At 48.8% G+C, this 14,889-nt stretch overlaps 2 protein-coding genes across 5 annotated transcripts in view; one reads left to right on the top strand and one right to left on the bottom strand.

Annotated features, from left to right (window-relative positions):
• ULK4 (unc-51 like kinase 4) overlaps window positions 1-12,926 on the bottom strand; it is a 1,043,381-nt gene extending 1,030,455 nt beyond the window's left edge. Inside the window, exons 1-2 of one of the 2 annotated variants that reach the window (XM_077269069.1) lie at window positions 12,799-12,926; window positions 2,211-2,388 (exon numbers count right to left, since the gene is read on the bottom strand). In XM_077269069.1, coding sequence (XP_077125184.1) covers window positions 2,211-2,348 — 138 coding nt within the window. In that variant the 5' untranslated portion in view covers window positions 2,349-2,388; window positions 12,799-12,926. Of the gene's footprint in view, window positions 1-2,210; window positions 2,389-12,530; window positions 12,666-12,798 lie in introns of those variants that run through there. The other variant, XM_077269068.1, reaches the window with a different exon arrangement.
• Window positions 12,843-14,889, top strand: part of TRAK1 (trafficking kinesin protein 1) — a 234,936-nt gene continuing 232,889 nt past the window's right edge. For 2 of the 3 annotated variants that reach the window (XM_077269083.1, XM_077269080.1), the window contains exon 1: window positions 12,843-13,574. The gene's annotated coding sequence lies outside the window, so the exon portion shown is untranslated. The remainder of the gene's footprint in view (window positions 13,575-14,889) is intronic. The other variant, XM_077269075.1, reaches the window with a different exon arrangement.

The following is a 14,889-nucleotide window of genomic DNA, read 5'->3' as shown; positions in this document are numbered from 1 at the left end:
TTAGTAGTCCGTCCATCTTACGTTCCAGAGGGTCTCTTAGTTGGGAGGCATCCTCGAATGGTAGCGTGGTCTTTTTGGCTACTCTGGCAATCTGGACGTCCACTTTTGGGACTTCTGACCAGCATGACGCTGTTTCGGCATCCACAGGAAATCTGTCTTTAATTTCCGCTGGAGTAGTCAGCTTCTTTTCTGGGGATTCCCACTCGTCCAGAACTAAATCTCGGATGTTTTGGTGAATAGGAAACACTTGACGCTTCCTAGAACGAAGTCCTCCAAACATCTCTTCTTGCACCGACTGGGCCGTCTTTTCTTCCTCAACCTCCATAGTTTTCCTTATAGCTGTAAGGAGTTCTTCTATATCAGATGAAGAGAAGTAGTATCTCTCTTGCTGGACGGTTTCAGAGTCCAGGGATAATTCACCTTCCTCTGGGGGTTCGTCCGACGTCTCTCCCTGAGAGTCCTCCTGCTCTTCCTCCTGTGGATTAAGTTTTCTTTTCTTAGCCTCAGGAGGGGCACTAGGAGATGGTGTAGGTTGGGAAAGAGTGGCCAGAGATGTTTTAATCTCCTGCTGGATTAAGGTTTTAATCTCCTCTATCAGGGATGGCCGTTCCTCGCTGATAATTTTGTCTGTGCATTCTTTGCACAATGATTTCTTGTATGAAGAGGACAGCTTCTTCATACAAACTGCGCATTTGCGGGTCGTTTTTGTTTTACTTCCTGATGTGGGTTCCTTGTCCCCCTAAAAAGGAAGGGGAGAAGGAATCATAAGACTACAACCCACATCAGGGAATGGACACCCGGGGCCAGACTACTCACTGGGGCCGGGATGGTGCTGTGTTCTGCAGATGCAGAGCGCGAGGAAGCAGACATTTCCATAGTCTTCACCACACAGTGGTCCTACCTGCGATGTCTTCCTGTCCGGGGCCTGAATATATAGGCGACCGGACGCAGCACCTGTCCTCCTGCATGAGGACCTCCTCCTCCGGTGTCCGGAAGTACGTGGGGGGAGAACGCCAATGTCTTCCATGCCTAGCGTTCCTGGAACGCACGAGGAACTTCCTGATTCAGAGAAGCCGGCCGGCGTCTGACGTCATATCCGGCCGCCGGCTTCAGACCGGAAGTACCTGCACACGCGCGCGCGGTACGGAGGAGGAGAAGGGCTGGAGAGCTCCGAGAGGCCTCCAGCCGAAGAACGCCCCAGACCTTACCCGCAGGCGCGGAATGGCGGCGGAGAAGAGTCCCGAGTCTAAGGAGACGGGAGCAGCGACAGGGAATGGACGTAAGTCTGATCCCAGCTGCCCGGCCAGATTATCTGTATTCCCCCCGGTGACCGCTGCCGGCACAGTGCACCTGGATAACCTCTTCATCCCTAGTAGGGACAGGAAAGAACACTGAGGGGAGGATGAGGGAGGGGTTATTTAACCTCTTGTCATTTCCTGTCCCTATTAGGAAAGGGGTAACATCCTCCAGGTGTGCTGTCGTGGGGGGTTACTAGAGAAAATGCCCACCGCTTCAGTTCCATTTCTGCCATCATCATGGTCAGGCTTTTCTTCTAGCTGCAAAGTTAATGTCCTTTCAAATAGACATATGACCACTGCAGACAATCACACAGTGAAGCGTTGACCCACTACAGTGAATGACTTCAGAAGTCTCACGATCCATTCTTAGGGCTGAAAACAGAGCCCAAGAGGAGGCCAAGCATTCATTCTTACATTTCTAGGAGTAATAACCGAGGACTGGCACGCCCAAACAGCGAAGAAGTCATCTTTATCTCGTCCCCGACGTTTGCAGTACATGCACGTCATGATCGAGATGGACTTCCCGACCAATGCAGCACGTGTAGATCATGGTGATCATCGGCGCACAGCCAGTGGGAAGTGTTATTAATTATTTTGTGTGACATAACTCTGATTTAAGGGCATAAAAGTTAAAAGTTTGAAAACATTTTCAAAATTTTTGCCAAATTTCCATTTTGTTTTCAGAAATAAACACAAGTCATATTGAAGAAATGCTACCACTATCATAAAATACAATATGTAATGAAAACAGTCTCAGAATCAGTGGGATCCATTGAAGCGTTTCAGAGTTATTACCACATAAAGTGACACTGGTAAGAATTGTAAAATTTGACCCAGTCATGAAGGTGAAAACAGGTTTGGGTCTGAAGGAGGTAAAAAGAAAAAAAAAGTACTTAATCACCAATGGCTTACCCAGTTTGTAATCTCTGCCCTTTTAGTTTTTTCTATGCGGAGAATAGCCACGAAGCTGATGGTGCCCTTTCTTCTACCTTTGTACACAACAGACTTGCTCCCCTTCCCAATTTCTTCATACAGGATGTAGTTTTCCATTCTTTTAGCAATAAATGCTGACTTCAGAACCTGAAAAATACTAAAGTGAAAAATTCTAATTATAAGAACGTTTCCTGGAGCAATGAACTCAAGCTAGAACAGAAAATTCACTGTCATGTTAGATAAATACAAAATAAGCAAAATGATAAACCAAATGCATATGTCACCCGTAAACTATTCTACCAAAATCTGTGCTCTAAAAGTCAATTAGCGCTCCTACCTTTCACAGCCCTGACGTGTGGCCTAATTTCTGACAACATGGGGCATCACCGTGGTTGAAATAAGTTGCGTAACAAATTATGGGGTCCAGTTTCACCTACTAACCCTTGTGTCCCTAACAAAATTTGCAATACAAAAATTACATTTTTACCACTAAAATATCGTATTTCCATGCCTCATTGTTATAAAATTCTGTGGAGCACCTATGGGTTCAAAATACTCACTATACCCCTAGAATGGCCTAGATTAATTCCTTGAGGAGGCTGCTGTTCTGGCACCTTAGGTACAAGACTAACAAGCTCACAATCCATTCAACTGAAATGTAAAAGCCAAGTAGAGCTTCTTCCCATCTGATCCCTGTGCTCTAGCAGGACGTCCTGCCCCAACGGAAGAAGCATTAGCGAAACGGCGCTCATCGGGCTTCGGGATATCAGCACAGGTACTCCGACTCTGAGGCACGGTCAGTGTTTGATCCATACTCACACTCCAGGTAATTTACCTCCACCATGTGATTCCCTTCCTTATCTTCTGGTATCCTTTTGACATATGTAGCTTCTACTCTCCAGTACACTAGCAACCTGGTGTTGCACTTTCTGGACATATGATCTTCTTGGTGCCTTCTCTTTTAGAGACTGTTACCTCTTAGGGATTTATTCACATACATATGGTATAATGTTGGTTTAGGTTCATCTATATCTGGCTGTGCCCTTATAATTTACCAATATAACCACCTGTTTTGCCTTGCATATTTGGCTTTTGGTTAATTAATATTAATTTTTGGTTACCTCATATATTATGTTATATTTTATTTTCTAATATGTAACCGCCATTTCTCTGCACTGCATACAAGGGTACTGTTTAATTTATTGATACTCCTATGTTGGTTCTTGTACCTTGCTAAATTCCCCCATTGTTTGTCCTGGTGATATTCTCTCCCCCTTTTTTTATCTTAATTTGTTTTTTGTATAACTTGTTTTAATATTCATCAATAAATTTACTATTTTACATGCATGTTCCTACTTCACTTCTTTTTTCTTCTATGGCATTCCATATTAGAATATGTTGTTTGCATTGCTGAAGTGACTTTAGCCACCAGTGATCTAGGACTATGGGAATAATAAATGGTTACTGGGGTCTGAACATGATATACAGCAGACATCCCAGGGGTTATGTTAAAGGACGTGCCTGATAAGAAGTGGGTTATAACAGGGCTGTTGACAGGATGGTGGGAAGATAAATATGGTAGGGTGGGGGGGGGGACTATTAGGAAAAGAGCAGGGAAAAGAGGAGGGGGCACGGAAAATGAAAACCAACATAATGGATGGAACTGGTTACGAGAGATCAGACACCATATTAATCTGTAGACGCAAGGTCGGAGTGGCGAAAGGAGTGTGGCTACTGCACTCAGCCCGGGTTGACCCCTTTTTTAATTTTTTCTACCCTGGCAATCAGTATTGCCACGAGTTTCTCATCCATCATGTACCAGGAGACCCGCTTTTTCACATCTACTTTCTCCAGGCATAATCAATACACCGTTCGGCAATGAGCACTCCAAAATGATGTAGGGATAATTAGGAACATTGTGGTTGCGCTTGTCTAACAAAGTCTTCCAGAGGTTTATCTGGAAGTTATGACCTGTGACTGAGAGGATAAAAAGTACAACCTAATCCAGAGACTAGGTGCTGTGGGGCAGAGCCACCAGATATGACACGTCACCGGTAGACTGGCAGTCTCCGAAGCACCGAGAGGAGTAGTTGGGAATGGCTTTAGCCATTCTGTCTGGAGTCAAGTACCCTCTGATGACTTTACAATTAGCTTCCAGCATTAGGGTATTGAGCAAGACACCCCTTATGGAAGACCAAATACGAGTCCAGTCTATGTCATTTGACGTGGAGCCAATGTCAGAATCCCAGCAGGGTGTGTCGGTGAGGAAACGTCTGTGAGGGGTATGGATTAGCTACATAAAGTGAGGAGTGAGATGGCGCCCGCAGTGTGGGGTTCTGGTGATAGCGATTTTCTAATCAAGTAAGAGAATATGGTGGGCCCAGCGTCCATTTTTAAATGACTGTCAGCACAGGATAACTGTTCAAAGTAAAAGCCCACGGAGCTTCATGGCGTGGCGAATCATGTACACCGCCCCACCTGTTTGGTTTCCCTCTATCTCCACCTCTCCCGTTCTCTGATTAACAGCTCTACAGAGAAGGGCAGAAATAGATTGGAAAACAAGCAGGTCAGAAGGTGTGCATAAATGCTTGACCTCACTGTGAAGCACAGAGTGCTTATACTTGGTTTGAACAGTCATTCTGTGCTGACTGGGTCCTTTTACCTTTGGCCAATGAAGATCAGAGAAATCTCTCATCTTAAGGTACCGTCACATTAAGCGACGCTGCAGCGATAGCGACAGCGATGCCGATCGCTGCAGCGTCGCTGTTTGGTCGCTGGAGAGCTGTCACACAGACCGCTCTCCAGCGACCAACGATGCCGAGGTCCCCGGGTAACCAGGGTAAGCATCGGGTTGCTAAGCGCAGGGCCGCGCTTAGTAACCCGATGTTTACCCTGGTTACCAGCGTAAAAGTTAAAAAAACTAACAGCACATACTCACCAGCGCGTCCCCCGGCCTCTGCTTCCTGACACTGACTGAGCTCCGGCCCTAACAGCACAGCGGTGACGTCACCGCTGTGCTTTCACTTTCAGTTTAGGGCCGGCGCTCAGTCAGTGTCAGGAAGCAGAGGCCGGGGGACGCGCTGGTGAGTATGTGCTGTTTGTTTTTTTAACTTTTACGCTGGTAACCAGGGTAAACATCGGGTTACTAAGCGCGGCCCTGCGCTTAGTAACCCGATGTTTACCCTGGTTACCAGTGTAAAATATCGCTGGTATCCTTGCTTTTGCTGTCAAACACGGCGATACACGGCGACCTAGCGACCAAATAAAGTGCAGACCTTCTAGCAGCGACCAGCAATTTCACAGCGGGATCCAGATCGCTGCTGCGTGTCAAATACAGCGATATCGCTATCCAGGTCGCTGCAACGTCACGGATCGCTGGCGATATCGCCTAGTGTGACGGTACCTTTAGCCTGTTTCTGCAAGATTCCACTTGTAAACTGCCTCCGTCCTTCTGCAGATGATGATGTAGCCAAAGCTTCTACACCTGTTCCATCACTGTGCCGTACAGTTACAGACCTGGTGTCTATCTGCAGATTCTGAATTTCAAAGCCACGGGTTCAGTATTTGGTCAGTTTCATACCTCAGTATCTGTAAGCCAAAACCAAGAGTGGGTGAAAAATACAGAAGTGGTGACGTGTTTCTATTATACTTTTCCTCTGATTGATTGTATCCTGGTTTTGGCTTACAAATACTGTGATAAAATACTGACCAAATACTGAAGGTGTGAACATGGCCTAAATGAGCGTTTCAGTACACTTAGGGTATGTTCCCACGGTCACGCAGGTGATTGCGCAATGTGTTCATTGAACCGTGTGGAATCACCGCGTCCTATACATTGTGTGGGTTAGATTTATCTTGTGGAGATTGAGCGTTTACGCAAGATAAATAGAAATACTGCGGTCTGGAAAGACGCGCCGCATATCCGTCTCCGCAGGGAAGCTGGTAGCGTGCATGCAGAGTGGAGATGGGATTTCTTGAAATCCCATCCACTATGCTGTAACATCTGGACGCTGCAGGATGGACGCTGTGGATGTATGCAGCGTCCAAAAAGCAGCGTTTACTGACCGTGGGGACTAGCCTTAGAATGATGAGTTATTCTTAGGACACTGTCGGGGAGGTCTGACACCCCTGCAACCATCTGTCGTCAGCAGCACGAGGCTGAAGTCTTTTCAGTTTTTTTATAGGTTTGACAACAAAAAATAATCATCACAATAATAACACACAATGCAACGAGGTGCTCTGATGTGAATACACTTAAAAACAGCTACAAAAATTATAAAACTGGCACAAAAATGGGCATCAAAGTGGGCACCGAAGGGCATTAATCAAAGGGTTAAATGACTTTGGGCCACTGATATCACAGAACCCATTTGGGCCAGGCTGGAGGGACCTGGGTTTGATACAAGGCATCACTATCTGTGTATTCTTAGTGTGAGATCTGTGGCCAAAAGTAATTTAACCTCTTAAAAACATCAGTTACTTCTTCAAATGGCCAAAATTGACTGTCTGTCCACTTTGATGCCAGTTCTGATGCCCAGAACCCATTTGGGCCAGGCTGGAGATACCTGGTTTTGATATGGGGAACCCTGTTCTATATGTCTGCACTGTGATATCAGTGGCCCAAAGTCATTTAATCCTTTGATTAACACCCTTTGGTGCCCACTTTGATGCCCATTTTTATAATTTTTGTAGCTGTTTTTAAGTGTATTCACATCAGGGCTCCTCGCTGCATTGTATGGTATTATTGTGATGATTATTTTGCTGTTAAAGGGAACCTGTCACCCAAAAAATAGAAGATGAGCTGTGGCCACCGGCATCAGGGGCTTATCTACAGCATTCTGTAATGCTGTAGATAAGCCCCCGATGTATCCTGAAAGATGAGAAAAAGAGTTTAGATTATACTCACCCGGGGGCGGTCCTGCTGCGGTCCGGATCCGATGGGCATCGCGGTCCGGGGCCTCCTATCTTCTTACGATGACGTCCCCTTCTTGTCTTCACGCTGCGGCTCCTGTGCAGGCGTACTTTTTCTGCCCTGTTGAGGGCAGAGCAAAGTACTGCAGTGCGCAGGCGCCGGGAAAGGTCAGAGAGGCCCAGCACCTGAGCACTGCAGTACTTTGCTCTGCCCTCAACAGGGCAGACAAAGTACGCCTGTGCCGGAGCCGCGGCAGGAAGACAAGAGGAGGACGTCATCGTAAGAAGATAGGAGGCGCTAGACCCGGACCGCAACGCCCATCGGCCCCAGAACAGAACCGGGACCGCCCCTGGGTGAGTATAATGCAACCTCTTTTTCTCATCTTTCAGGATACATCGGGGGCTTATCTACAGCATTACAGAATGCTGTAGATATGCCCCTGATGACGGTGGCCGCAGCTCATCTTTGATTTTAGGGGTGACAGGTTCCCTTTAAACTTGTAAAAAAAACAGAAAAGAAAAAATTGCCGAATAAGAAACCGACTTCAGCTTTGTGTCAGCGGCTGAGGGTAACAATGTCCTTGAGAACACAGCGGACCTGTCACACTGTGTGGTGGATCTGTCACACTCCATAGAAGAGAAGCAGGACAAGGGCACAGCTGTATGACCTCGGGTTGATGAAGCTGCACACACACCAGGGATTACGGGTGCCACTTCCAAAGAAAAAGAATCTGTATGTCCACAGAAAAGAAAGCTGATTGGCACATACTGTCCCGGGCAACAAAATCCTTTATTTTGGCATCATCATACCAACATCAGGCAGATAAAACAGTGGAGCAAATACAGAGGACGATCATTTCACGCTTACATTCCTGTTGAAGCACAATGTAAGCGTGAAACGATCGTCGTCTGTATTTGCTCCACTGTTGTATCTGCCTGCTGTTGGTATGATGATGCCCAGGGGCGGATTATAAGAGGGTCAATCTGGGCGGTAGCCCAGGGCCCAGTGGTGTGGGGGGGCCCTGGGCTACCGCCCAGATTGCCCGCCGGCCCCTGCCATCAGGGCATTATTACATACCCGTCCCTTACTGATTTATGCCCCCCCCCCCCCCCCCCCCGTCAGTTTCAGAAACTGCAGCGATGTGAGGAGGGAGAAGGAGGAGCGTCACTGTGACAGATGGCTGTGCTGAAGCAGCCAGTGCTGAGCCACAGGAGGGCGGGACTCCACCGTCCAATCCCTGCTGAGCGCGGGCTCAGTGCAGCATCCTCTCTCCACAGTCAGTGAGCAGCGCAGCCCCCGGTGAGTGTGTGAGCAATGCATGTGCTGGTGACACTGGTGAGGTGTATGGACGGTGTGAGGACAGGCTGCAGTAGTCCAGTCCCTGCAGCAGACGCATCATCAGTGAGCTGGCCGCTGTCCATACTATCAGCACAGGAGCCGCTCACTGAGGATTACTATGTCCTGACCCCTGTCTATAGATGGAGATAAGAGCACAGCGCAGTCTGTGCTGCTGGTGACCCCCTCCCCCACCTCCTGCAGAGAAGCCTAAGGGTACTGTCACACAGTGCAATTTTGATCACTACGACGGCACGATCCGTGACGTCGCAGCATCGTATGATTATCGCTCCAGCGTCGTAGACTGCAGTCACACTTTGCAATCACGGCGCTGGAGCGATGCCGAAGTCCCCGGGTAACCAGGGTAAACATCGGGTTACTAAGCGCAGGGCCGCGCTTAGTAACCCGATGTTTACCCTGGTTACCAGCGTAAACGTAAAAAAAACAAACACTACATACTTACATTCCGGTGTCTGTCCCCCAGCGTTCTGCTTCTCTCCACTGTGTAAGCACCATAGCCGGAAAGCAGAGCGGTGACGTCACCGCTGTGCTCGCTTTCCGGCCGGCAGGCGCTCACAGTGCAGAGAAGCTGAGACGCCGGAGGACAGACACCGGAATGTGAGTATGTACTGTTTGTTTTTTTTACGTTTACGCTGGTAACCAGGGTAAACATCGGGTTACTAAGCGCGGCCCTGCGCTTAGTTACCCCATGTTTACCCTGGTTACAAGCGAACACATCGCTGGATCGGTGTCACACACAACGATCCAGCGATGTCAGCGGGTGATCAAGCGACGAAAGAAAGTTCCAAACGATCTGCTACGACGTACGATTCTCAGCAGGGTCCCTGATCGCTGCTGCGTGTCAGACACTGCGATATCGTAACGATATCGCTAGAACGTCACGGATCGTACCGTCGTAGCGATCAAAATTGCACTGTGTGACAGTACCCTAAGGCTGCTGAGCCCACTCTGCCCCTCAGGACACAGCAGCTCTCTCTGAAGATTCCCACAGGTGTCTCTCCAAACTGCTCTGAAAAACGTTCAGACTGGAGCTGCCGAGTCCTGTCAGGGGGCAGATGGGACACAGCAGCCTCATCCTTCTCTGCAGGGGGTCAGTAGGACACTGTGCATCAGGCTTTATAGCTGAAGAATAGGCTCACCTTCCAGAAATATGTCACATCACCACACACTATGTATAGATATCTATCATACGTATCACACGCACTGTATATTGCAGGGGGAATAAAGGCTCTTAGGTTATGTTTCCACGTTCAGGATTAGGGTATGTGCACACGTTGCGGTTTTTGACGCGGATCCGCAGCAGTTTTCCATGCGTTTACAGTACAATGTAAACCTATGGAAAACAAAAACCGCTGTGCACATGCTGCGGAAAAAAACGCACGGAAACGCTGCGGTTTATTTTCCGCAGCATGTCAATTCTTTGTGCGGAATCCGCAGCGGTTTGGCTCCTGCTCCATATTAAAAATCCGCAGGTGTCTAAAACCGCTGTGGAAACCGCACAAAAAAACGCGATAAATCTGCAGTACTTTTTGCACTGCGGATTTAATCAAATCCGCTGTGGAAAATTCCGCAACGGAATCCGCAGCGTGTGCACATGGCCTTAGGCAGCACTTTGGACGCAGCACATGTCCGCGCTGCCGACTTTTGTACACGCAGATGTGTTCACTGAACCGTGTGGAATCACTGTACCCTATAAATTAGACTGTGATATTTATCTTGCGGAGACTGATCGTCTCCACAAGATAAATAGACATACTGATGTCTATAAAGGCGCACCGCACGTGCGTATACGCAGGGAACCCGTGGGCATCTGTACACACATAGTGGAGACGGGATTTCTTGAAATCCCCTCCACTATGCTGGACGCTGCAGATTGGACGCTGTGGCTCTACGCAGCATCGAATCCACAGCATTTACTGAACGTGGAAACATACCCTTAGTTGGCACTCACACTAGCCTAGAATACGGCTGAGTGCTATGTGATGTATATACTATGGACACACTGGGGGCAATGCTGGAGGACACACTGGGGCAGATGATTGCTGGACACACTGGGGCAATGCTGGAGACACTGGGGCAGATTGCTGGACACACTGGGGGCAATGCTGGAGGAGACACTGGGGCAGATTGCTGGACACACTGGGGGCAATGCTGGAGGACACACTGGGGCAGATTGCTGGACACACTGGGGGCAATGCTGGAGGACACACTGGGGCAGATGATTGCTGGAGACACTGGGGCAATGCTGGAGACACTGGGGCAGATTGCTGGACACACTGTCGGAGGCAATGCTGGACACACTGGGGCAGATTGCTGGACACACTGGGGGCAATATGCTGGAGTCAGACACTGGGGCAGATTGCTGGACACACTGTCTGGGGGCAATGCTGGACACACGGGCAGATTGCTGGACACTGGGGCAATATGGTGGACATACTGGGGCAGATTGCTGGACACACTGGGGGCAGGACTGGAGGCATGGGCAGAATGTAGATACGGGGCATAACTGGAGAGGCGGGGCAGAATGAAAGACACGGGGCAGGATTGGATCATGGGGCAGGATGGATACGATGGAGATGAAGACAGATGGGGCAGGATGGGGAGATCATATGGGGTAGAATGGATACTCATGAGGGCAGGATGGGAGAACATATGGCTGGAGCCAGGAATTAAATAAACGGGGCCAGGATGGGGAATATTATTACCATAGGGGCTAATTAAGGGATATTATTACTGCAGTGATGTATTTATTTTATTTTTTGAGTATACTGTTTTAAATGGGGGGGGGGGGGTCCGTTACTGTGTAGAGTGACACTATGTCGCCTTTTTTTCTTCATGTGGTGTAATGTAGAAGTTGTCAAAAATTAAGTAATGTGTTCTGCAAGCGGAGCTCGAGATAACTGTGTTATTTCCTGCAGAAACGAGTCCTGGCTGGAAGAATTGATGGCGGTCTGTGCTGGATGAAAGATGAAGGACTTCACCTAGAGACATCACTGGTGAGTCAGTGTTACCTATACACTGACACTATACACTATACTATACACAGAGCTCCTGTGTATAATGTCACCAGTGATCACTGTATTACCTATACATTATATACAGAGCTCCTGTGTATAATGTCACCAGTGATCACTGGATTACCTATACATTATATACAGAGCTCCTGTGTATAATACCACCAGTGATCTCTGTATTACCTCTACACAGACACTGCATACTAAGTACAGATCTCCTGTGAATACTGGCACTTATGGTGATAGTATTGTGTTTGTTTTTTTTTCTTTTTTTACTGATCAGTATTGTAGTATTCAGTCACTATGTGGTGGTAATATGTGGTCTGGAAATGGTGTTGTGGTATTTGTCCCTTGTATGTGCTGTTTGGTCACCACGTGGTGGTAATATGTGTTCTTGACATGGTGCGGTGTTCCTTGTATGTGATATTATTCGATTCTGTGGTTGTAATTTGTGGTCTGGTCATGGTTCGGTGGTATTTGTTCCTTGTATTTGATATTATTGGTCAAAATATACCTAAATTGTATTGCATATTTTAACAAATATTTAATAGGTTACAGTAGAGTAGGGCCCGGCCATTTTTCTGGAATAATCTGGTTCAGGTATCACATGACCCCCGTCACATGACCCGGGGGGCCCAGTGTCTGAACAGCCCGGGGCCCTGGCTACCCTTAATCCACCCCTGATGATGCCACAATAAAGGATTTTGTTGCACGGGGCGGTATGTGCCAATCCGCTTCCTATTCTATGGATCTGTCACACGGGGTAGTGGCCGCTGCCAGGGGCCGCAGATCAGCTCCCATCACCGGTGAGGTGACGCGCAGACTTTGCTGTGTAATCCACTGCTGTGTAATCCACCGGTGGCTCTGCAGCATGTCTGCCCACCCTGTGCAGTTATGTAGGAGCCTACCCGACATGTGGGAGAAGTTACAGGCAGCAGTGTGAACATGTAGGTGGCAGCGTGTATAATGCGGCTTATTACACGGAGATGCAGAGCTGCAGGAAAGGACACAACACACCTGTAACCCCCGCCAGCCGGGTCCTCAGCGCACCACCTGCAGGAGCTCGCACCGGCAACAACCGTCCTCAGACTAAACCATTGCACCCACGGGGGGAGCTACTGCAGCCTGGAGTAAGGACAGCCTTCCTTCTTTTACTATTTGCTCACCCGCATGTCTTTCTCAGTTCATACTCGTGTTACAGTGAAGGGTGTGATGTCCAGGGAGTAGCCACTTACACACACAGTAAAGCATCTCCCCCTACGAATGCATTGGAAAAGCCCGTTACCTTAGTAACGAAAAGAAAATAGGACGCAGGAGAGCGGAGATGCTGCAGTGTGCTACCGCTGAAGGACCTGTCGTGACGTCACGCCCACGTGATTAGGTTTTGTCAATGGGAGGGGCCAGAGATTCGGCTGAGGTGATGGAGCAATAGTGCTGAGTGGAAGCAGTGCCGGGTGCCCGCCTCACGGGGCAGATTACCACAAGTCAGTGAAATGCATGGACAGCAGCTCTAACGTCTCGTCTCTTGGGAGCAGCGCGCAGACGTGGCGCCCCCCCGCGGTGCAGTAACATATGAGGGAACCGAATCCGGCGCCACTACACTCCACTGGCTGTGGTTGCCAGGATACGGCTGGGCGTGGTCTGGTCCCCTCCACCAACGAGACTCCGCCCTCCTCCCCCTGACAGAACGGTTGAGTGTGATGACGTCACCGTCCTGCAGTACGTCACCTGTCCGAGGCATGGAGATAGCGGGCTCTGCTCTCACATAGGACGGGACCCTCCATCCCCTCCCTCCGCCCCGCACAGCAGCCCCCGGGTGTGACTTCACTGGCGGGACGGGCGCCCCCTGGCTTCGGACTCTGTTACTGCCAAAGGACAGAGCAAGGGGCGGGAGAACTGCAGGCAAGGACAAAAAATAGCCGGCCGGCGACTGCGAGAGCCCGGATGGTGTGCGCCTGCGACAAGTCTGTGCGCCTGATCAGATCGGTGCTGGCCCTCTGCCAGATGCGACATTGTGCGACCTGTAGTGCGGACACAGCAGGACTCGGATCTCCCTGAGCGGTGAGTGCTGGCTCCGGGCATGTGTTACCCGGGGTGGTCTCCTCATCGCCCCATCACAGGGCTGTCAGTGATCGGGGGCTCCCCTATGGATCGCCTGCAGGGCGGGCTGTGGGGTCGGCCAGGTTTTCTATTTCATGACATCCCTGAGGCCTGATATCTGCGGTGTGAGGATGTGACGTCATGGCCATGCAGAAAGGATGGACGAGAGCTGACATGGCCCGACATCTGCGTACAGGGTGCTGTGTGTGTATATACAGTCGGTATGGGCTGTGTGTGCATAGGTGTGTGTATGGTATGTGCTGTGCTGTAGATGTGCTGTGCTGTAGATCCAAATGTGTGTATGGTATGTGCTGTGCTGTATATGTGCTGTGTGTACATAGGTGTGTGTACGGTATGTGCTGTAGATCCATATGTGTGTATGGTATGTGCTGTGTGTGCATAGGTGTGTGTATGGTACGTGCTGTATATACGGTACGTGCTGAATATATGCTGTGTGTAAATAGGTGCGTGTACGGTACGTGCTGTGATGTGTGTACGGTACATGCTGTATATACCTCCATTTATTGCCTCCCCTATGGGTAGATATATATATTGTATATTGGACATCCCCAGGGGTTTCCCAGGTTTTAATCTTACTGGTAGGGGTTTAACCCTCAGCACATCAGCTGATTAGGGGCTTTAGCACTTGCATCTATTAATTTTATATTTAAAGGGGACGTCCATTCACGTAATACTATGTTGGCGCTATAAAAATAAATGATTACTGATTGCTTATCCTTAGGAAAGGTCATTTAATATCAGATCGGTGGTGGGCTGCCACCTGTCACCCCCACAAGTCAGCTGTTTCCATTGATTGGAGCCGCACAGGACAGCGGCGGTTGGTATATACAGCTGGTATTCTGAGAATGAGTTCATCTCCATCCCCGGCCTCCACACATGGAATAAAGCTGCGCAGAACAGCTCCGCTCAAGGTTTACATCCGGCCGGAGCTGATGACAGCTGATTGGGGGGTTCATAAGTCTGATACTAATGACTTATCCAAAGGTTTGCTCATCAATAACATGATCGGACAAACCCTATAAGAGCAAAAGTCTCATGCTTGGAACGTCCAGAAAATTCAGTACATTTTTTTCACGTGGACACATTTATTTCCATTGGTATGGTGATGTCAGTTTTTATTTTTGCGAACAGTCATTCCATGAGAAAAATAACAATGTGTTCTATTTTGATCCGATTTCAGCGCAAAGTCACCCATCCAAGTGAGTGGGTCTGTGAAAAAAACAAATAGCCCTTGTGTGTCGCCCGTGTGTATGTG

Source organism: Ranitomeya variabilis, chromosome 6, assembly GCF_051348905.1.
Source record: "Ranitomeya variabilis isolate aRanVar5 chromosome 6, aRanVar5.hap1, whole genome shotgun sequence".
Lineage (NCBI taxonomy): Eukaryota > Metazoa > Chordata > Amphibia > Anura > Dendrobatidae > Ranitomeya > Ranitomeya variabilis.
Note: the sequence above shows the minus strand (reverse complement) of the source record. Positions and strands in the feature narration are given on the sequence as shown.